Source organism: Haliotis cracherodii, unplaced genomic scaffold (assembly GCF_022045235.1).
Source record: "Haliotis cracherodii isolate W230 unplaced genomic scaffold, xgHalCrac1.p SCAF_6, whole genome shotgun sequence".
NCBI classification, from domain to species: Eukaryota; Metazoa; Mollusca; class Gastropoda; order Lepetellida; family Haliotidae; genus Haliotis; species Haliotis cracherodii.
Window position 1 is genome coordinate 25,756,365 of NW_027266319.1, and position 23,685 is coordinate 25,780,049.

Consider the following 23,685-nt stretch of genomic DNA (forward strand, 5'->3'; position numbering starts at 1 on the left):
TGCTGACATTACAGATGCAGCCCTAAACAAGATGACACTGGTACACAGCGCTGCATTCAGAAAATGACATTTATCCAACATTGTCTATCTGCTCAGGCCATAACAAAGTCTCCAAAATGGTTTACAAGAAATGAGTAGGCATACAAATAATCTCAAATGGGAAATGGAAAATGTACAAATTTACCTCACCTGTTCATTTGTACCAAGGTTCACCTTTGCAGGCCTCAAAATACGTTCTACACATTGGGGACACTTTGCAAGCTCTACTGTACCTTCTTAAACCTATTCATTGGGATCGCTATTAAGTAAGAGACTTCTTTCTATAGGCATTAAAACCTATTGTGAGGTTTTACTTTCCAGTCGGGTTAAATCTCATAAACAGGGACGTTGTAATGTCCCAGGGATTTTATAGGATATTCAAGTCATATTTGCTATAATATCCCAGGGATTTTATATAATGTCTTGGGTATTTTATTAATATAACTTCCGTTCAGATTGTAACATGTAATGAAATGTAAAATCAAATGACAAATGTTTTCTATATACTCCCGAGGATCGAACTCGCAACCTTCATATCTCTAGCCCAGTGAGTGTACCACGAGGCTACAGAGGTGTTGATAAGCCACACTGGTTTTTAGAATGTCCTTTTCAAGATCCGTACGCCAGCAACAGATATTTTACGTGTGTTTCCTAAGGTTCATGGAAAGTATGTTCGAGCATAAAAATGTTGATAAATGTTGTTTTAAGTTTCTTTTTTCGGTTTATAAGTATGGAAAAACACTTTCCCTCGGTTTTGGTAGACAGAGCATGCCCTGGGGGTCGGGAAAAACCGTGGGGGCTTTGCCCTCTTGGTTTTTCCCTCTCCCCAGGGCATGCTCCATCTACCAAAACCTCGTAAGCGTGTTTTCTCCAATACATAAAGACCCAGGTTCACATTTGCAGGCCTCAAAATACTTTCTACACATTGGGGGCACTTTGTAAGCTCTACTGTACCCACAAGGACCCAGGATCCCATTTGCAGGCCTCAAAATACGTTCTACACATTGGGGGCACTTTGTAAGCTCTACTGTACCCACTAAGACCCAGGATCCCATTTGCAGGCCTCAAAATACGTTCTACACATTGGGGGCACTTTGTAAGCTCTACTGTACCCACTAAGACCCAGGTTCACATTTGCAGGCCTAACTATAGTTTCTACACTGGTTACCCTGAAAGAGCTGGGCCAAGAATGAGTTGGGTTTAACACTGCTTTGCTCTGAGCAATATTTCAGTTCAATGTGAGAGAAAAGCCAAAGCAGCTAGTAGTCCATTGCAAACATTTCTTTGTTGCTAACAGACCAAAGGTCATAATCAGTGAGACTGATTTTTGTGTCAATTGCATGTAAAAAAAATGCTCAAATTGCTGTATCTGATGCCTTCTGAATCATTCCCTGGCTGATGGCTTCGTGATAACTCGGTGGCGGCACTAGAGGTAGATGTTGAGGAATCTGTGACACAGGCGGGGTGGTCAGATCTGTGTACATCGGTGGTGGTGCACTGGGATCCACGGTGTGTGGGGGAGTGCTGGTTTGAAGTAATGGGGCTGCGGATTCTCTCCCTGGGTAGTTTGGATATTGAGAAACTGGCACGGTCGGCGGTTGTGGTGTAAGATTTGGTTGCCTTTTAGACCTTGTATAACAGTAGATTGCAACAATAACTATCACTATCACACCGATGACTACACATGCTATTGCGGCTACTGGTGCTCCTGATGATGTTTCAATTTTGGCAGTATCAGTGTCTTCTGAATAATCAACTGAAAAGGATCAAAAGGTTATTTTTCCATTAAAGATAAACAGTATAACATTCAGGAATTTCAGCTTCAACTACAGTTAACATGGTATGTATTGTTGCTAAGGGCAGAGTAGCAGAGTGTTGGGAAGACCAGACTAATAATTCTTGGTTTACAGAAATGTGTTAAAATTCCTGGTTCACAGGCGGATCATTCTCAGAAAATGTAAAATTTTCAAATGACAAATAATATCTCAAAATAGTTCTATTTTGAAATCACACAGATTCTAATATTATTGAAAAAAACCATTTAATCATTGTAGAAAGTATTGATATCCATTGTAGAAAGTATTTATACCCATTGTAGAAAGTATTTATACCCATTGTAGAAAGCTAACAATAATCAGAATGGTCATCCTGTTACCATGGTTACCACAGATAAATTTGACACACAATTAAATAAGGATGTGATGAAATATATTTGATAAACATAAGATATTGTCCATAAACTTGTTGAAAATATTAATGAAATATGTACACTACAGGCATAATGTGAATGAGTATTGTGGATGTAGCATTAACAGTTTTGCGAATTAATTGTCATATAGCATTTACCATGTAATACACATAAATAAATACAACACTATAATTATTAAAAGTTTTACAATAAAATGTATATTTGATTACTTATCCTATCTCATACAATGCATTTCTTCTTTCTTCTTCAATCATAGTGTGGAAATGAAACTAAAACAAGCTTCTAGCTTCAAAAACACCTCACCCAAACACATCCCAGTCATGCCATGACCACAATTATAAACAATGGGTCGCTAGCTACCTGAATCTCGCGTTAACTGATCACATGATGTCCCCAGCACATTCATTCTGATTCTCAAAGTATACAAGCTGGGGTAACTGTTGGGGCGGTCGGGTAGCCCAGTGGTTAAAGCGTTCGCTCGTCACGCCGAAGACCAGGATTCGATTCCCAACATGGGTACATTTTTTTAAGCCCATTTCTGGTGTCCCCCGCCGTGATATTGCAGGAATATTGCTAAAAGCGGCGTAAAACCAAACTCACTCACTGGTGTAACTGTGATGCAGGGATGGTTGGTGGGTGTTTAGCGAGCGTGTTGGCTGCCTGTAAGTAAGTCACACTTACAGTGGAAATAACAAGGGACGAATCTTTAGACTGCAACGTACAGCGATCAGTGGATGGTGGGGTGGCCGCAGGCATGGATACGTTGGCTACACGTGAACAGGGCGTGGTAGAAATAGAGGACCGAACCTGAAACTGTGTCTTAGTCTAACTGGGACGGTCGGGTAGCCTAGTGGTTAAAGTGTTCGCTCGTCACGCCGAAGACCCCGGTTCGATTCCCGACATGGGTACAATGTGTGAAGCCCATTTCTGGTGTCCCCCGCCGTGATATTGCTGGAATATTGCTAAAAGCGGCGTAAAACCACACTCACTCATTCACTCTTAGTCTAACGATAGGGAGGTAATAGTCAATGATGGAGAGGATTTAATAGCCGATGATGAAGACAATGGTTTAGGTTTATTAACTGACAATGGGCCCTGTTGACACTCTTTCGTAGCACATTTGAAGTGTCAATCGGTATTGTGTTTTGACATATAGTTGGCAGTCTACCTCCGAGACATGAATGCATTATTTACAGCGTTTGGGGAAAGTGCATTGGCCAACACAATCACAATACAAGGCATGAGGGTCTGACACTGAAAAAGTGCGTTTATACTTCTCGCATGTAGGATGAGCTTTATTATCCATATAAATGTCTTTGTTGAAAAAGAGTTTAGAGGCAAACTACAAATGAAATGTATTCTCTTTATATCAAACACATCTCCACACTCAGACGATAAAGAGAATGAGGGTGCTTGAAACATCATGTGGTCAGTTTGCATGAAATTCAGGTGAGCGACCCATTGTTTATGATGGTGGTCATTGGGACAACTGGGACGTGTTTGGGAGAGGTTTTTTTTAAGCTGGAAACAGGTTTTAGGATCATTTCCACACTAGGATTGAAGAAGGAAGAAAAGCATAGTGTGTGACAGGATAAGTCTAAAATATTCTCATGTTTTCAATGACATTATGACACAGGGAAAGCCATAAGGGAGTTATGAATTTTTGTTGATCACAAACTTCTGTCCTCCGTAACAGGAAGGAAAGGGGCAATAACGGGAAAGACATGGAGTAACGGGAGGGACAAAATCAATCAAATCAAATCAGTGATTTCAGTTTTATCAAATTCAGTTTTCACCACAAAATATATCTCCATACACTTCACAATATATATATTTTTGAAACAAAACAATGATATTCCCTGAAAACATGTCAACAAGTTCCTTCTTTGCATGCAAATAGTCATCATGCTCCATTGGGACAATGGAATGACCTGTTTTGAGACGAAGATTTTGTTTATTATGTCTCATTTTGTTGTGATCTAGGTGATCACCTACCATTGTAGACAGAAAATCAACCCACCATTGCAAAGACAGGAATAAAATCGACCCACCATTGTAAAGACAGGAAAAATCGACCCACCATTGTAAAGACAGGAAAAAATCGACCCACCATTGTAAAAACAGGAAAATTATATTTTAATTGTATCATATGACAGCTGTGAATCTCTCAATCATGCATGAATATTGTGGTTTAAATTTACCTTCGTCTTCAATGGTCTGATAGTCTAGCTTGAATCCCTTTCCTATTCCATACTCATTGGTTGAAAACACAATAGTTATGAACTGACTCTCACTGACGAATGTTGATGTCATGTTGTTGCATAAAATCATGTCTGGCTTTTTGTCAAGATCAGACACTATCCCTGAAAAGACATTGTATTAAAATGATTTTTTAGCAGACCACCAGCAATATAATACATTTCTTAAATCAAAGCTGCATGAAAATATTAAATGTTTCTTGGGCATATTTCTCAAATGTGAAGAGAGAGTTAAGACTGTATATCTTTTCCTGGCCACCAAACACAACTGGGCACATATTGAACTTGCGCTGCAAGACAATGTCAGTTGTCAAGCTTCTTATATTAATGATAGCAGAGGACATACATGTATTGAATTTGCTGCGTGCGTGCATGCATGCGGTGGTGCGTATATTTTGTTTTCAATCATTTTGGCAAAATCATGTCGTTCTTAAGTATTGAATTTCATTGCCAGGGTCGTGTTCGAGATGCGGAATATTAAAAGATTGTTTTTTTTTAAAATTGAAAATTGAAATGTGTACATTAAAATTTCGCACCAAAAATATCCTTTTCTGAGGACATAATCCGAATCCCCGAATCCCTACATAATCTGTGTAACTGAATATTGAGGTATGTTGTTATAGATTTGAAACCTATAAGGCTACTCACCATGATAATAACTGATGCTGTCATAACACTCCGGCTCTGTGTTAAGGTCCATTTCAACCACTGTAATCCTGACTCTGCCTAAATATGTGTCAGCCTGCATTTGCCACACACATTCTATTCGGCTGTAACGTAAAATAACAGTTGGTCAAATCTTATTGAAATCAGATCTTTTACTCCAAAACCTCTCTGCTTGAAGATGTGAGAACACCTCCAATGAAGTTCCTATGACGCGACCTCCGATCTTCATGTAGAGAGGTATTGTATAATGAGCTCACAAGTATTATGACTCTGTAAATAGGTGGCAGAAGGAAATTCTTTCATGTAGCCTTGTCTGTCAATGTGTCACACTTTCCATTCCAGTAATATAGTCGTTCAAACTTTAACAGCTCACAAAACTCCAATATTCAGCAACGACACTAAGAGTTGTTTGTTCACGACTGCACTACCAGATCACTCAAATCTTCCGAATCATTTGAAAACTCAGAAGTGTGACTGATTTCTGATTATGTGGTCCCAAACATCCCAAATATGAACAATAACATTCCCTATCTCTAGCGTAAAAGGCTGTGAGTAGATCATGGTTGTCTTTTCTTATTCAGGGGGCAGTCGGGTAGCCTAGTGGTTAAAGCGTTCGCTCGTCACACCGAAGACCCGGGCTTGATTCCCAACATGGGTACAATGTGTGAAGCCCATTTCTGGTGTCCCCCGCCGTGATATTGCTGGAATATTGCTAAAAGCGGCGTAAAACCATACTCACTCACTCTTATTCCGGTGGTGACCTTGCCCGTCGTTCGAAGCTGTCACTGACATGCAAGCAGACTTGAGTTTGTTGATTTTCATGTCTTCAGTATAGGGTGGTACAGTTAACATGAATGTCTATGGCGAACACTCTAATTTCCCTCTTCCAAAAAGGTACGGACATGATATTAATTCAGATCATAGATCAAAGAAACCGAACCATTTTGACTGTACAGCTGGGACACCGGCAGTGCGAGTGACCGACTGTTATCCTATATTCAAAGCGCATCGCTAATGTGACTTTTCAAATTTTCCTATAGGTGTCCTGAGTACTAACAACATGGCGTTTGAATTACCATAAGTTGAAGAAATTCTTCCAAAAGGATCTTGAGCGTCGGTGCTGTTATGTTTGCAAACACAACTGCAGGCGCATGTTATTAATGCTTATGCATAGAAATGTCAACAAAGCCCATATTTGCGCATACACTTGTCAATATTCATGCGCAACCAGATTTTGCAACCGGTTTCAGTTTGGTCTGTCAACATTCACATCTCCCCGGAAACCACTCCCACTATTCTGCAGCATTCACCAATATTCCAGCTACATGTATATGATGATGATCTGAACTTAATCAAGTCTGAGTGAGTGAGTGAGTGAGTTGGGTTTAACGCCGCTTTTAACTGTATTCCAGTTATATCATGGCGTGTCAGCTTAATGTGGGAGGAAAGCCCGAAGTGATGCAGGTCTCAGACATTTACCACTTCGATGAAACCCACGAGCAAGGGTATGGTGCTGACAAACCTAGAAACATAATCGGGGCGAACCGGGATTCGAACCCTAATCAAGTCTGGACTAGACAATCCAGCGATTGATAATAAGAGCAACGACCAATGCTGTCGTGGCACAAAGACTCGGTGTCAAGCAAGGCACCAAGTCTGACCATCTGATCCACTGAGTTACGACAAACATAGATTGACTTGGACAAGAGCACATGTATTCCTCCACTACAGGAGGGTCCTGATGGGTGGGTCCCATAAGCAGTAAAATTTAGGGTACTTTTTCATTAAGCAGTAATTTTTCTTCTTTTTCTATAAAATCGTCGCGAAAAATTCCTAAATCAGCCATGGCAGGCAGGACATGGGACTTTTAATTCTGCTTTCGTTTCATCCTGACAATTCATATTTTTAATACCAGGTAAAATCTCAAATCGCTAAACATTCTAGACTGGTCCCCTGCGTCAGTTGCGCAGCCTGCTTTCTGTGGCGAAGCATTTGGGTCTTGAAGACAGACTGTTTTTGACCATTTTAATCATTTTACGATAAGCAGTAAATAATTTATTTATGTTCAGCAGTTATTTTTTGGTATTTTACGATAAGCATTTACGATAAAAAAAAGATGACTTTTACGTTTACGATAGTGTTTGAAGGGTGTTTTACGTTAAGCATTAAACCCATCACGACCCTCCTACAGATACTCACTCTGGGTAAATGTCGGGGTAGCCTGGAGACGTCAACGTATGTTTGATGTCTTCAGCTGTCAGATATCCCTTAATGTCACCTTCAATGTCATTCTCATTTCTGTAACAAGCTGTTGCCAACAAGGAAACAAAATACCATTAATTGTAATTTAACAATTCACTAAACATGCTAACTGAAATAAACTTTTGTAAGTCCTCATGACTATGACAGACAGTAGTATTTAGAAATGACTTTGGCTACAGACACTTGTTTACCTCAGCAATATTCCAGCTATGTGACGGCGGTCTGAAAAATAATCGAGTCTGGACCAGACAATCCATTGATTGACATCATGAGCATTGATCCATGCAACTGTGATCGATGACATGCATCCACCAAGTCAGCAAGCCTGACCACCCGATCGCGTTAGTCGCCTCTTACGACAAGCATAGTCGCCTTTTATGGCAAGCATTGGTTGCTGAAGACCTATTCTAGCCCTGATGTTCACGGGTCCTATCATAATGGGACTTGGTTGTTACAGGAAGGTTACCTATCCCTGATTACATGGACATCAGCACCCTACCTTGGTTCACAATCCCTATGAACTTGATTGAGAAGGATACAGGCTGTGCAGCCTGGCCCTGGCTATTCAACTTGAAGGATATATGGTTGCCAGAGCTCATGAAGGTGTAATTTTTCTTTTTGCCACAAATATCCCAGGAACCTTCATCACTGGACAAACCCGTACTTTCACCTATAAAACAAAAGTAGAGCAATATGGATTTGTAGCTTTCTTGACTATTTCCAATATCAATTCATTCAAATGATTACAATCAATTATCCTCAAAGGTACACAAATACATGAAGAAATGCATCTCTACAACAGATATCGCGGTGTGTCAGCTTAATATGGGAGGAAAGCCCGAAGTGATGCAGGTCTCAGACGTTTACCACAAACACGGGCATGGTGCTGACAAACCTAGAAACATAATTGGGGCGAACCAGGATTCGAACGCTCAATCATAGGTTTCTGGCGTGCCCAAGGGACGCAACTCTGCACAGCGAATCGCGGCGCTTTAGACGACTGGGCCACCCGTCGGTTTCACGGAACTGGTAAACGTCTGAGACCTGCAGCACTTCGGGCTTTCCTCACACATTAAGCTGACACGCCGCAATATAACTGCAATACTGTTAAAAGCGGCGTTAAACCTAACTCACTCACTCTGCTCTCCATGCGGGCACTCTACCACCAGACCACGGAGACAGTCCACTAGATCTAGACTACACACCATACAGAGCAACACAACAGCTTCAACCATCACCCTCCTCACAGGGTTGTGTCTGTGTTCTACTAATGGATGTAACATTGCTCACCGTCACGCACTGTTATCCTACTTTTCTTGCAGTCAACTGCAAGTCCTCTGAAGGACACCAGCACTTTATAGCCTCTATCGGTCTTGATTTGCCACTCGCAGGTAATTGGACTGATGAAAGTAGACAACAAACATTTGTTTAATTGGTCTCCATTTTGCAATTTTATGAAGAAGTATTAGGGAATTAAGGATTTGCAAAGCATGTGTACCATCAGTTGGGTGTTGACAGATATTTTGCAAATCTTTTCATGTTTTTAATTAAGGTGCTCAAATGATTTGATGAACTTCGTGGGGTTAGGCCCATTTGATTACAATATAGAACTCGATTATCGATCAGATTGACGTGACTGGGTGCTGCCATTTTGTTTGGAGCAAATGCAAGTGATATGAGAGATGGAATCTGACTGGACAATAAGGGGGACATAACTTGTAATAGCCACTGGTCACTGTCATATAGTGTATACTGTAGAGATTTAATTATGATAAATATCCAAAACATATTGAAATAATATGTTTTACAACTGATATGTTTTATACATACTGATTGATTGGGTAAGCTTTTCCAAATTTGAATATCCTGTTATGACCAATTCTTGCTGTTAAAACTTCCCCGCACATTGCTGAAAGAGACAAATTAACAGTTATCTAGGCATTTCATGATTTTACAGGACTTTGAGTTGAGCAATGAATTAATCCCATGTACACATCATCACATTCTAAATGTTATGGACAAAACTTGTAATATAGGCCTCATTTAGCTGCTACTGGCATGACTTGGGTGAACATAGCGTAATATTAGTGTCATAGATTTTAAAGGAAAAAATATTGTTTCCAATGCAATAATATTTCAGTTGTATATGGCAGCCTGTAAATCAGAGCATGTCTGCCAATGGTAATGCTTTGTACATTGGTCTAGTGGTACTTACAGTTTTCATTCAATTTCCTGTGAGTGAGTGAGTGAGAGAGTGACGGAGTGAGTGAGTCGGGTGGGTGAGTGAGTGAGTGAGTGGGTGGTTGGGTGGGTGGGTGTTTGTGTGGGTGAGTGAGTGGGTTGGTGGGTTAGTGAGTGAGTGAGTGAGTGGGTGGGTGGGTGTTTGTGTGGGTCAGTGAGTGAGTGAGTGAGTGAGTGGGTGGGTGGGTGTTTGTGTGGGTCAGTGAGTGAGTGAGTGAGTGAGTGAGTGGCAGCCATGTGTAGTGAGTGAGCTGGGTTTTACGCCACTTTTAGCAATATTCCAGCAATATCATGGCCGAGCACCAAACACGGGCTTCACACATTGTACGCTTATGGGGAATCACACCTGGGCCTTTGGTGTAACGTGTGAACTCTTTAACCACCAGGATACCCCACAGCCCCGTAGCCAGGTATAGATGCAACAAGGCCTACTTGAGGCCTAGTTAGGCTAGTGCTTATTGTGTAAGTGTAGGCATTCCAGGGCAGTACAGGTCCCCAGTACTCCATGCTATCATAAGGGCTGACTGAAATGAGGATCGGGTGGTCACAATGTGTGATGGTGGTTCTGAGTCATCAGAGACCCAGACTGGCTCTCTTCCTTATGTGTGTCACTTCTAAATGCCTTTCAAAGACCTGTATTTGTCATGATTAAATAATATTTATATAACTTATTTAAAAGGACATAGAAACAAGCAACTAGTCGACATTTGGTTACAGTCCAACAGTTCTCACCTAACTATATTATGAGCAAAGTCACTTGCCTCAGGGTACACCATGTGTAACCTGCATTTCAGTTAGAAGGACACAATGTTCAAGTTGATAGAATGCTGACCTACATTGTTGGTACCTATTACAAGGTTACGACTCCTAATGAAGTAGGGTAAGTCTTACCGTTTTTGCTTGTTTGTTTGTTTGTTCGTTGTTTAAAGCCACACTCAGCTATATTCCAGCTATATGATGGTGGTCTGTTAATAATCGAGTTTGGACCAGACAATCCAGTGATTGACATCATGAGCATCCATCCATGCAACAGGGATATGATGACATGCTCCAACCAAGTCAGCGAGTCTGACCACCCGATCTGTTAGTCACCTCTTATGACAAGCACAGTCACCTTTTACAGCAAGCATGGGTTGCTGAAGACCTATTCTAACCCCGGATCCTTACCATCTTTGGCACGTGCTTTGAATCCTGTATGATGTATAGAGTTGTCATGACTCACAAACACTAAATAGAGACTTCCCAGCAGGCTACGCAATGTTGCTGTGTCATAACGGCACAGCTTCATTAACAACGGCCCTTGTTCTGAGTCTCCTAGTGGAAGAGGAAAAAGAGGAAGAGTTAGATAAGTTCACATCACTTTCTAGCACCTGTTAGTGATGCTGACATTTTGTAGTTGGTTCATGATGAGGATCAAATTCTGTATCTAGCTAAAAAATTCAAGACGGTCCGACCCCTCCCACGGGGTGAAAGACGATACTAACTTGCTTAATCCAAAGAATTCTATGAGTCAATGAGTATTTTTTTTACACCACTTTTAGCAATATTCAAGCAAAATCACCACGGGGGACACCAGAAATGGGCTTCACACATTGTACCCAAGATGGGAATCGAACCCTGGGTTTTCCATGTTTTCAGCGTGACGAGCGAAAGCTTTAACCACTAGGCTACCCGACCGCCCCAAGAATTTATGAAACCTGAATGTCTATGCATTGTTGGATAATAGTCTGAATGGTCTGTCTATTCAGAAGTATCACATGCATATTGATTGAAGAAAATAGGTTACGTACCATCATAAACAAGAATATATTCTTTATTGCAGTAATAGCCCATGTCTGTAAACATGAAAGTCAAGACAGTAGATTTGTTGCGTGTTCCCGTCCGTATGAGATATGTGCACCTCTGAAAACTAATAACAGAAAGTCAAATATAAACTGAAAGTATCACAGAAAATGACAGAAATGCCAGTATAACAGAAACATACAGTCAAACATAATCAGAGAGTGTAATAGAAACTGTCAAAAATACCAAGAAAGTGTAACAGAAACAGTCAAACATAATCAGAGAGTGTAACAGAAACAATCAAACATACCAAGAAAGTACAACAGAAAGAGTACAAACAGAATCAGAAGGTATACCAGAAACAGTCTAAAAGAATCAGCAAGTATAACAGAAAGAGTCAAACATATAATCAGAAAGTAAAACAGAAACAAACAGTCAAACAGAATCAGAAGGAATAACAGAAACAGTCAAACAGAATCACAAAGTATAACAGAAAAAAACAGTCAAACATAATCATATATGGTTGATGATAGCAACCTGGGATATGGTTGACGGTAGCTACTGGGATATGGTTGATGATAGTTACCTGGGATATGGTTGATGATAGCAACCTGGGATATGGTTGACGGTAGCTACTGGGATATGGTTGATGATAGTTACCTGGGATATGGTTGATGATAGCTACCTGGGATATGGTTGTGGATAGTTACCTGGGATATGGTTGTGGATAGTTACCTGGTATATGGTTGTGGATAGTTACCTGGGATATGGGTCTGGATAGTTACCTGGTATATGGTTGTGAATAGTTACCTGGGATAAGGTTGTGGATAGTTACCTGGGATATGGTTGTGGATAGTTCCCTGGGATATGGTTGTGGATAGTTCCCTGGGATATGGTTGTGGATAGTTCCCTGGGATATGGTTGTGGATAGTTACTTGGGATATGGTTGTGGATAGTTACCTGGGATATGGTTGTGGGTAGTTACCTGGGATATGGTTGTGAATAGTTACCTGGGATATGGGTCTGGATAGTTACCTGGGATATGGTTGTGGATAGTTACCTGGGATATGGTTGTGGATAGTTACCTGGGATTTGGTTGATGATAGCTACCTGGGATATGGTTGATGATAGCAACCTGGGATATGGTTGATGATAGCTACCTTGGACATGGTTGATGATAGCTACCTGGGATATGGTGGATGATAGCTACCTGGGATATGGTTGATGATCTAGCCACCTGGGACATGGTTGATGATAGTAACCTGGGACATGGTTGATGATAGCTACCTGGGATATGGTTGATGATAGCTACCTGGGGTATGGTTGATGATCTAGCCACCTGGGATATGGTTGATGATAGTTGTCTGGGATATGGTTGATGATAGCTACCTGGGATATGGTTGATGATAGCTACCTGGTATATGGTTGATGATAGCCACCTGGGATATGGTTGATGATAGCTACCTGGTATATGGTTGATGATAGCCACCTGGCATATGGTTGATGATAGTTACCTGGGACATGGTTGATGATATCTACCTGGGATATGGTTGATGATAGCTACCTGGGATATGGTTGTGGATAGTTACCTGGTATATGGGTCTGAATAGTTACCTGGGATATGGTTGTGGATAGCTACCTGGGATATGGTTGTGGATAGTTACCTGGGATATGGTTGTGGATAGTTACCTGGGATATGGTTGATGATAGTTACCTGGGATATGGTTGGTGATAGCTACCTGGGATATGGTTGTGGATAGCTACCTGGGATATGGTTGTGGATAGTTACCTGGGATATGGTTGATGATAGTTACCTGGGATATGGTTGATGATAGCTACTGGGGATATGGTTGATGATAGCTACCTGGGATATAGTTGATGATAGTTACCTGGGATATGGTTGAGGGTAGTTCTTTGAATACACAGAACGAAATGTCTTGTCATTTGAATCCAATTCCTTATGGCACGTACCTGGGAGAAGTGGGGAGGATATTTTGTTATATCAATTTAATAGACAAATTAAAACATTACTCCTTTTGTCAAAATAACATTATAACCAATAACAGTAACAGTAAACCATTAACAAACCATTATATCCGTATAATACATCAGTTGTTGTCTTCACAAGCAAAGCATCTACACATCATATATTTTCGTATTGTCACTAAATGAGATTAATCCTTTCTACTGTCTACAATCAGCCTTGTCAAACGATCAATAATCTCTTAGACCATCAGCCTTGTCAAACCATCAATAATCTCTCACACCATCAGCCTTGTCAAACCATCAATAATCTCTCACACCATCAGCCTTGTCAAACCATCAATCATCTGTTACACCATCAGCCTTGTCAAACCATCAATAATCTCTCACACCATCAGCCTTGTCAAACCATCAATCATCTGTTACACCATCAGCCTTGTCAAACCATCAATCATGTCTCACACCATCAGCCTTGTCAAACCAACGATCATCTGTTACACCATCAGCCTTGTCAAACCATCGATCATCTGTTACACCATCATCCTTGTCAAACCATCAATCATCTCTCACACCATCAGCCTTGTCAAACCATCGAACATCTGTTACACCATCAGCCTTGTCAAACTATCAATCATCTCTCACACCATCAGCTCTGTCAAACCATCAATCATCTGTTACACCCGTAACATCTGTTTCCACCCGTGCTGAACTAGTCTGGTATTATGGAGTTACATTTTGGCTGGACCAATGAGTCTATGCATAGTCCAATCAAAATCTCGCAACAAAATTGAAACCCGGTTCGTAAACTCTCATGCAGATTTCGGTCGATTACAGGATTTGCAAAGGATGTGCAACGCCAACTTGTTGTCAACAGATATTTTCCAAACCTTTTCAATCAAGGTGCTCGCGTGATTTGAGGCACTTCACGATGTAAGACCTGTTTTATCACACTATAGATCTTGGTTATTGATCAGATCGTCTTGACTGGGCGCTGCCATTTTGTTTGAAACAAATGCAAGTTATGGAATTGGATTGGTCCATAGGAGGGGCTCAGAAGGGACATATCTCTGGAGTTGCTACGATCGAGCCCAGGAATTCCAGCCTAGTTCGGCAAGGGTGGAAACTGGGCTTTTAAAGTCAGTTAACTCTCTTGCCTCAGGAAGATGCTGAAAGACTTGACTTACCATCAATCATCTGGAAGGCCATCTTGAAGCCTTGTCTTTCCTGTGAAGGAACAGATCCAGACCTGAACACAACCAAGATATATGGGATGAAGAACTCGTGTGTTCTGTTCTCAATCCTGCCACACAGAACTGCTAGTGTTGTATTTTCTGGCGATGTGACTGTTAACACATGGTAAAACATTCCTGGTTAGAGCAAGATAGGGCTGGGACGAGTCCAAACTTACTACCTGTGTAACCACCCCCCTATCACCCTACCCGCTGTAGGTCTCAAGACATAGGTACAAAATGTCCGATTGGGAAACTTTTGACTGTACTGTCAAAATGTATTGAGATACTCGTATCAACCGATCAGGTCATGCATACACTGAAGTTGACTGAAGTTTTATCTTTATGCAAACAGAAAATGCAAAGTCAGAAGGAATGTGTGCATCATCAGAAAGAAATGAGAACATTTGTCGCTTATATTGTAACCATAGAGTTCTATATATTTTTTGCCACTAAACACTATAATCACGTGACTAACCACGGGTCTGGGTAGTCCTCTGATTTCCCGGGCTCTACTCAGTACCCACCCGACCCCAAACCCGAGTTACCCGTCCCAAACCTAGTGCAAGATATATCTAGTAAGTACATTGACATGAACTGATGTTCACTAGCATGGTATAAATGTTGCCTGATATGATATATGTTGTCGGGATATGATTTTTTGAGTATGGACCAGGGGTTCATGGCAAGTGAATTTTCAAGGAAATATTTGCTGTTATCACTTGTCCATGGGCAAGTGGATAATATGGGGGTTAATCACGAATGAATGTCAAAACACTTAAACTCTATCAATATAGCAGGAACACATGGTCATTGCTGTATCCTGCTTTATTAAATGTACAGTACTCACTGTGTACTCACATTATCCAAACTGTGAATAAGCAAGTTTGATGCAAGAGTGTCACTATATTTTGTGTCAAGTGGACATATTAAATAGTGATTGCTGCTATGTTTGTTGGTTTGTTTGTTTGTTGTTAAATGCTTCACTCAGCATTTTATCAGCTATATGACGGGCTGACCAGACAATCCAGTGATCGACATCACAAACATTGATCCACACAATTGGGATACGATGACATGCATCAACCAAGTCACCAAGCCTGACCACCAGATCCCGCTAGTCGTCTCTTACGACATAGTCGCCATTTATGGCAAGCATGGATTGCTGAAGACCTATTATACCCCAGAACCTCACGGGTAAATTGCTGCTATGCCTATAAAGCACATATACACTGTACATAGTTTGTCACAACTGTTATTAATCATTGTTCTAGAATCTGGACCAGACAATCCAATGATTGACACAAAGAGCAATGATCCCTGCCGTCATAGTTTGCATAGCAATTAATTAAGCAAATTAAATCCATTATGTTGCCTCTTTCAACAGCATAAGTTGCTGGTGACCTATTCTAACCTGGAATCCCCATGGTACAACCAACACAGGTTGATGGAGATGTATTCTAACCTGGAATCCCCACGGTACAACCAGCACAGGTTGATGGGGACCTATTCTAACCTGGAATCCCCATGCCGTAACAACCAGCACAGGTTGATGGGGACCTATTCTAACCTGGAATCCCCATGCCGTAACAACCAGCATAGGTTGATGGGGACCTATTCTAACCTGGAATCCCCATGTCATTACAACCAGCATAGGTTGATGGGGACCTATTCTAACCTGGAATCCCCATGCCGTAACAACCAGCACAGGTTGATGGGGACCTATTCTAACCTGGAATCCCCATGCTGTAACAACCAGCATAGGTTGATGGGGACCTATTTTAACCTGGAATCCCCATGCCGTAACAACCAGCACAGGTTGATGGGGACCTATTCTAACACGGAATCCCCATGCCGTAACAACCAGCACAGGTTGATGGAGACCTATTCTACCCTGGAATCCCCATGGTATTAAACTCTTGTTAAATAGGGACATAGAGACATCTTTGATCAACAGTGTTCATGGTGGACAACAGTCACTAAGGTAAGAAATATATTTTTATATTATGATGCTCAACATCCTCCTAAAATGTTTATTTGGAAGTCGAAAGTTAACTGCTACACAGACCAACGGGCAGATGGTCATTGCACATTTTCTAAAGCTCAGAAGGTGCTTTTCGCCTGTTGAGCTAAAAAGTCAAAGTGCAGCATATACTTACTAATAATAATAAAGCGACAAAACCCTTCCATATCCAATAGAAATATCTGCATAAAACAGAGACGATTGTACAATTCCGCCTATAACATGAGCATGTGTTTATAAATCACTATCAAATAGTGATGATACCAGGTGTTCGCGAAAAGGAGAGCGTATCCTGCCCCACTGGTTGCACCCCTCACACACACATATAAGTAATGTGAAATGTATATTGAGATTAATATAACCACAAACTCAGAATTGTTAGTGAATTTATACATATGAAACAAACAGTTTAGTTTGATAAATGATCTTATAGGATCAACATGCATATGTTTCATTCAGACATATCTTCAAATGACAAATACTCACAAGCATACACCGTCACAGATTCTCTAATACAGTCTCTAGAATCTTCTATGTCCACATCAAATTGCAGTTTAATGGTTTTGTTCTGTTTGAACATGCTTGTCATATTTAGCTCCCACCTGCATTCCTTATTCCTGCAACATAGGTGACATGTGGACAAACATACCAATCATCACAAACATACCAAACATTACAAACATCACAAACATACCAAACATTACAAACATCACAAACATACCAAACATCACAAACATACCAATCATCACAAACATACCAAACATTACAAACATCACAAACATACCAAACATCTCAAACATACCAAACATCACAAACTCCAGCTTCTTTCTAGGGTCATGTAGCGCCAGACCAAAGGGTGACCAGACCTTCGCAGATTGTCACAGAAGAACTTAAGCATTCACAGTAATTTAACCATAACTGGAGAGTCATTTAGTTGGTTGGTTGTTTAACGCCTCACTCAGCAATATTCCAGCTATATGACACCGGTCTGTAAATAATCGAGTCTGGACCAGACAATCCAGTGATGGATATCATGAACATCGATCCACGCAATTGAGATCGATGATATGCATCAACCAAGTCAGTGAGCCTGACCACCCGATCCCGTTAGTCGCCTCTTACGAGAGCATAGTCGCCATTTACAGCAAGCATGGGTTGCTGAAGACCAATTCTACCCCGGATCTTCATGGGTCTGGAGAGTCATTTAAATTTTGACAGTAACTATTAGAAAGTAATGCATGTAGTAAACAGAAAAACAAATATATGTCCATGAAATCTGATCTATTCATCACTTCGTCAAGATCTGACAACCTCTATAGAAGGTCACATCAACTTTTATAACTATCTAGTTAATCTAAATTCCCTGATGAGCATATCTGATTCATGTTTCTAAAAATGTAAGTTAACAAGAACCCAAATGCCAGAGAATAACAGTGACCTGGAATTCCCTTGTGGAGACAGGCATAGGGTGCTGGGAACCTATTCTGACCTAGAATCCACTTGTGGAGACAGGCATGGGATGCTGGGAACCTATTCTGACCTAGAATCCACTTGTGGAGACAGGCATGGGGTGCTGGTAACCTATTCTGACCTGGAATCCACTTGTGGAGACAGGCATGGGGTGCTGGGAACCTATTCTGACCTAGAATCCACTTGTGGAGACAGACATAGGGTGCTGGTAACCTATTCTGACCTAGAATCAACTTGTGGAGACAGACATAGGGTGCTGGGAACCTATTCTGACCTAGAATCCACTTGTGGAGACAGGCATAGGGTGCTGGGAACCTATTCTGACCTAGAATCTACTTGTGGAGACAGACATAGGGTGCTGGGAACCTATTCTGACCTAGAATCCACTTGTGGAGACAGGCATGGGGTGCTGGGAACCTATTCTGACCTAGAATCTACTTGTGGAGACAGGCATGGGATGCTGGGAACCTATTCTGATCTAGAATCCACTTGTGGAGACAGACATAGGGTGCTGGTAACCTATTCTGACCTGGAATCCACTTGTGGAGACAGGCATGGGGTGCTGGGAACCTATTCTGACCTAGAATCCACTTGTGGAGACAGGCATGGGATGCTGGTAACCTATTCTGATCTAGAATCCACTTGTGGAGACAGGCATGGGGTGCTGGGAACCTATTCTGACCTGGAATCCACTTGTGGAGACAGGCATGGGGTGCTGGTAACCTATTCTGACCTGGAATCCACTTGTGGAGACAGGCATGGGGTGCTGGGAACTATTCTGACCTAGAATCCACTTGTGGAGACAGGCATGGGATGCTGGTAACCTATTCTGATCTAGAATCCACTTGTGGAGACAGGCATGGGGTGCTGGGAACCTATTCTGACCTAGAATCCACTTGTGGAGACAGGCATGGGGTGCTGGGAACCTATTCTGACCTAGAATCTACTTGTGAAGACAGGCATGGGATGCTGGGAACCTATTCTGACCTAGAATCTACTTGTGAAGACAGGCATGGGGTGCTGGGAACCTATTCTGACCTAGAATCCACTTGTGGAGACAGGCATGGGATGCTGGTAACCTATTCTGACCTAGAATCCACTTGTGGAGACAGGCATGGGGTGCTGGTAACCTATTCTGACCTAGAATCCACTTGTGGAGACAGGCATAAGGTGCTGGTAACCTATTCTGACCTAGACTCCACTTGTGGAGACAGGCATGGCATGGGGTGCTGGGAACCTATTCTGACCTAGAATCCACTTGTGGAGACAGGCATGGGGTGCTGGTAACCTATTCTGATCTAGAATCCACTTGTGGAGAAAAGCATAGGGTGCTGGTAACCTATTCTGACCTAGAATCCAATTGTGGAGACAGGAATGGGGTGCTGGGAACCTATTCTGACCTAGAATCCACTTGTGGAGACAAGCATAGGGTGCTGGTAACCTATTCTGATCTAGAATCCACTTGTGGAGACAGGCATGGGATAAATTGTTTGATAGGCATTACTTAGAAGTTGACGGATGACAAGATAGACACAATTTTTTTTTTTTAAATTTTTTTTTATGGATAACAACTGCTTTAATACTGTAAAAGGCATGGGGTGCTGGTGACCTATTCTGATCTATACTATAAATATCATGTCTATGGATACCAGAGATGAGACATATTATTTCCAAAAGGGAAATCACACCTGGCTTCGGACCGACGAGAGAATTCTTTGACCACTAGGTTACCCCACCACCCATAGGAATCTACATTGACGAAACATATCAAGGAACTCTCTTACTGTTCATATCCATTTGGATATCCTTCTGATCGGATTGCATAGCTTAAAGTGTCGGACACTCTCAGTCTTTGCATGCAGTCAGCATCTGTAAAGCACAAAAATAGTGCAAGTAATGTTAACATGACTACCAACTTTAATATTCATTATCTGAACAATTCATAAAACATTCTACAGAACCACATTTCATATACTGTAACTGCTTAAGAGGTGCTTAAATTGTTGCAGGTCTACAATTGCTTAGTTGATTAAATTCTCAACACATTTCAATATTTTCCAAACTGAAAATCCTTTATGCTATTGGTGTTAACTGAAGCAGCATTAGCATAAAATTAGCACAGAATTAGCACAAGCAGAAGTAGTGTTAGTGTTAACTAAAGCAGCATAGCATACCCTGACTCAGAATTAGAGCTAGCAAAAGTAGTATTAGTGTTAACTGAAGCAGCATAAACTTGAATAGCATTAACTGAAGCAACATTATTCAGTGAAGCAGTAGTAGGCTAAGTTGAAGCAGCATTAGTGTCAATTTAAAGCATGATTAGCATTACCTGAAGCAGCATAAGTGTTAACTAAAGCAGCATTAGTGTTAACTAAAGCAGCATTAGTCAGCATTAGTGTTATCTGAAGCAGTATTAGTGTTAACTGAAGCAGCATTAGTGTTAACTAAAGCAGCATTAGCTTTGACTGAAGCAGCATTAGTGTTAACTAAAGCAGCATTAGTCAGCATTAGTGTTATCTGAAGCAGCATAAGTGTTAACTAAAGCAGCATTAGTGTTAACTAAAGCAGCATTAGTCAGCATTAGTGTTATCTGAAGCAGCATTCGTTTTAACTGAAGCAGCATTAGTGTTAACTGAAGCAGCATTAGCTTTGACTGAAGCAGAGTGTTAACTGAAGCAGCATTAGTGTTAACTAAAGCAGCATTAGTGTTAACTGAAGCAAAGAAGTTAACTATATTTAAAAGTTCAGTTTCAACCCTTGCTGAAATACGCTGGAATTATGGAGATATATATTTGGGCAGAACTAACGAATCTTTGCATAGTCCAATCAAAATCCCCAGCATTTGCAAAGCAAGTGTACCGTCAACTGGGCATCAACACATAGTTTTCCAAATTTTTTATGTTTTTAATCAAGGTGCTCACATGATATGATGCACTTTGTGAGGTAAAACCCATCTTATCACAATAAAGATCTTTATTATCGATCAGATTGTCTTGACAGGGCGCTGCCATTTTGTTTGAAGCAAATGCAAGGGATATCAGAGGTGGAATCTGATTGGTCAAAAGGAGGGACATACAAGGGATGTCATCAGTTGTATTACCCACTGGAGGCCCTACAATCAAGACCAGAAATTCCAGCCTAGTTTGACAAGGGTGGAAACTGGACTTTTAAAGTCAGTCATCTCCCTTGCCTTGAGAATAAGTAGTATGAACTGAAACAGCATTAGCGTTAACTGAAAAATAATTGATGTTATGTGAAACAGCATTAGCTTTAACTGCTTGGACTTTAAGTTAAGCTTTAACGAAATGGCCTTCCCTAGTAGTTTGATTGAAATCTGTTGCAATGAACTCTAAAAATCTTCAGATGAACACATGCAGACAATGTTTAAGATTTAGGCAACCTGAATACTGAAAATCGTGAATTTAATGCATCTCCAAAAGAATGTGAGCGCTGGCCCCTAGACAAAAATGCGAGTCAATATGAATACAACACGTACCCCCCTCCTCTCTAGCATCAGTGCATTTACATCTAAAGAAAATGTCCTCTGTCAGGTGGATTAATCATGACTTTGGTGCAGATCAGATATGATGCCTGTCAGAGACAGTAAGGAGAATCCTCACCTTAATCAAACATTACATTAATCCAATCACACACCAAATAGCACTGTTTATTAGCGCCAAGTAGAGTTCTTCCGCTGAAACAATACATGCGCGCTGGCTCATGTCAGCCTTTGATGCAGTCGCAAAGAACAAAGACACTGTGTTGGGTGTCGTCTGTCTGGACTTGCAGGTGTGATCAGTGATGACATAATTGAGTAGAACTCTTGTCTTGACCCCAGAAGTGACAATTCACAGGAAGTAACTAGTGTTTGAATTACATTGTTTATATACTTCTTACAAGTGCTGCTCAATAAACAGTGATGTGGAATACATAGTTGTTTGTTTTCAGCGTATGTCTAAGTTGGTATTTCTGCTATCCAAAATGTCTTATTGTTGATATATATGCGATGTTTAATAATGCGAGCAAAGACAATTTGCATTTTTCGCATTTCATTCACGCTTGCATTAATTTCAAGATCTACAGTACCTCATAATGAATTCAAATCTGTTAAGTACTGATGACAAACCTTTACATACGGAAGATGAACTGTCAATACTGAAAGCAACGGAATACACATAAATAGAGAATCAGTATTTATTCTGCCATGATGTTGAAGCGCTCGGTTCAAATTACCATAAGTACAGATTCTGTTGTGACATGACCTCAAATTTCACAAAACAGTAGGTTTGTGTCTCCTAATTTTATTTCCCTTAAAAACATCCTATATTATCAGTGACTTATATTCAGTGTTTATCATTCAGAAGAGTTGAGTTGAAAAGCAGAGTGAGTGAGTGACTTGATTTAATGACTTTCTGAACAGTATTTCAGTTATATCACAACATGTATGTTTAATGAGTGAAGAAAGCCCAAAGTGATGTAGGTCATATTTGTTTATCACTTGTGTTTGGTGAAACCCACAAGCACTGGAATAAACAGGGTGAAACTAGGACTGGAACCCACAATGATTGGATTCTTCCCTGATTAAGGGGCACAACTCTGCACGACAAATTGCAGTAACTGCATGGCATGACATTAGTTATAGTAATGTGATAGCAGATGGTCCTTAACTTATTTTGAATAGTATATATATATATGGCGTGATAATCATCAATAATAAGATCGTATATGGGGAAATACTATTTCACAGTGACCTTATTTACACTAACACCGCCGTAGTTCAGACGTGACGAATATCTGCTTTGAGAAAGCCCAGTACGTCTGTTCTGGGACAGAGACCATATATCGATATGGTCTCTGACAGGGATCATATCTGATAGGGATCATATCTGATCTGCACCAAAGTCATGATGCAGCTTAGATTCTCTACCACCCGTAGTTGTATTTATTTGGAAGTGTGTTTTCATTTAAGGAGAAAACAGTGTATTTTTGTACGACAGCTTGTCAAATCCTACCTGCAGTTCGACCCACAACTAGTGAGCAAACGAATAAAAACGATGTGATCAAAGCCGCCCATAGACTCAGTCGTTTTGAAAACAATCTTCTTCTTCTTATCATTTTTCGCTTCGAAGAATCCTTGTATACGACAAACGGAATCCGGAATCCTTCTCCCGAGGTGCTCGGTCAAGCACATATATAGGTGCAGTGCTAAACAGTTCCCCGTGAAATTTGATCATCAGGCGAAGCGTTTGTCGGGCGAAAATGTGTTCGTACGCTAAACAGAGCAGATTTGAAACTGAATTTCTCTACACTGAAATAATAGAGAAATACACACGGATGTAATAGCCTCTAAATATGTTATGACAAAAATTGAATAAAATTCAAAATATATCAAATTGATGACCATCGTAAGAACTTTCATGAAAGTAATTTGGCGCGGTCGGTCCGATACATTTTTGGAAGCCACCATTCCAAGTCGGTCTCAGTAATATTAAAACAATAGACGGGCCGCGAGGTAAGCCAAGT

The 23,685-nt window shown here is 40.8% G+C and overlaps 1 protein-coding gene across 1 annotated transcript; it reads right to left on the bottom strand.

The window, feature by feature from the left end:
• Window positions 1-1,394: 1,394 nt before the first annotated feature.
• On the bottom strand, window positions 1,395-23,322 carry LOC139446036 (scavenger receptor cysteine-rich domain-containing protein DMBT1-like). The gene is made up of 14 exons (XM_071227302.1): window positions 23,175-23,322; window positions 19,947-20,031; window positions 17,179-17,309; window positions 14,625-14,783; window positions 13,347-13,428; window positions 11,466-11,584; window positions 10,843-10,989; window positions 9,265-9,343; window positions 8,725-8,834; window positions 7,934-8,104; window positions 7,372-7,480; window positions 5,155-5,276; window positions 4,450-4,611; window positions 1,395-1,795 (listed from the first exon to the last, which is right to left on the bottom strand). The coding sequence occupies exons 1-14, from the start codon at window positions 23,275-23,277 to the stop codon at window positions 1,395-1,397; spliced, it is 1,980 nt and encodes a 659-aa protein (XP_071083403.1). The 5' UTR covers window positions 23,278-23,322.
• Between the last annotated feature and the right edge of the window lie 363 nt (window positions 23,323-23,685).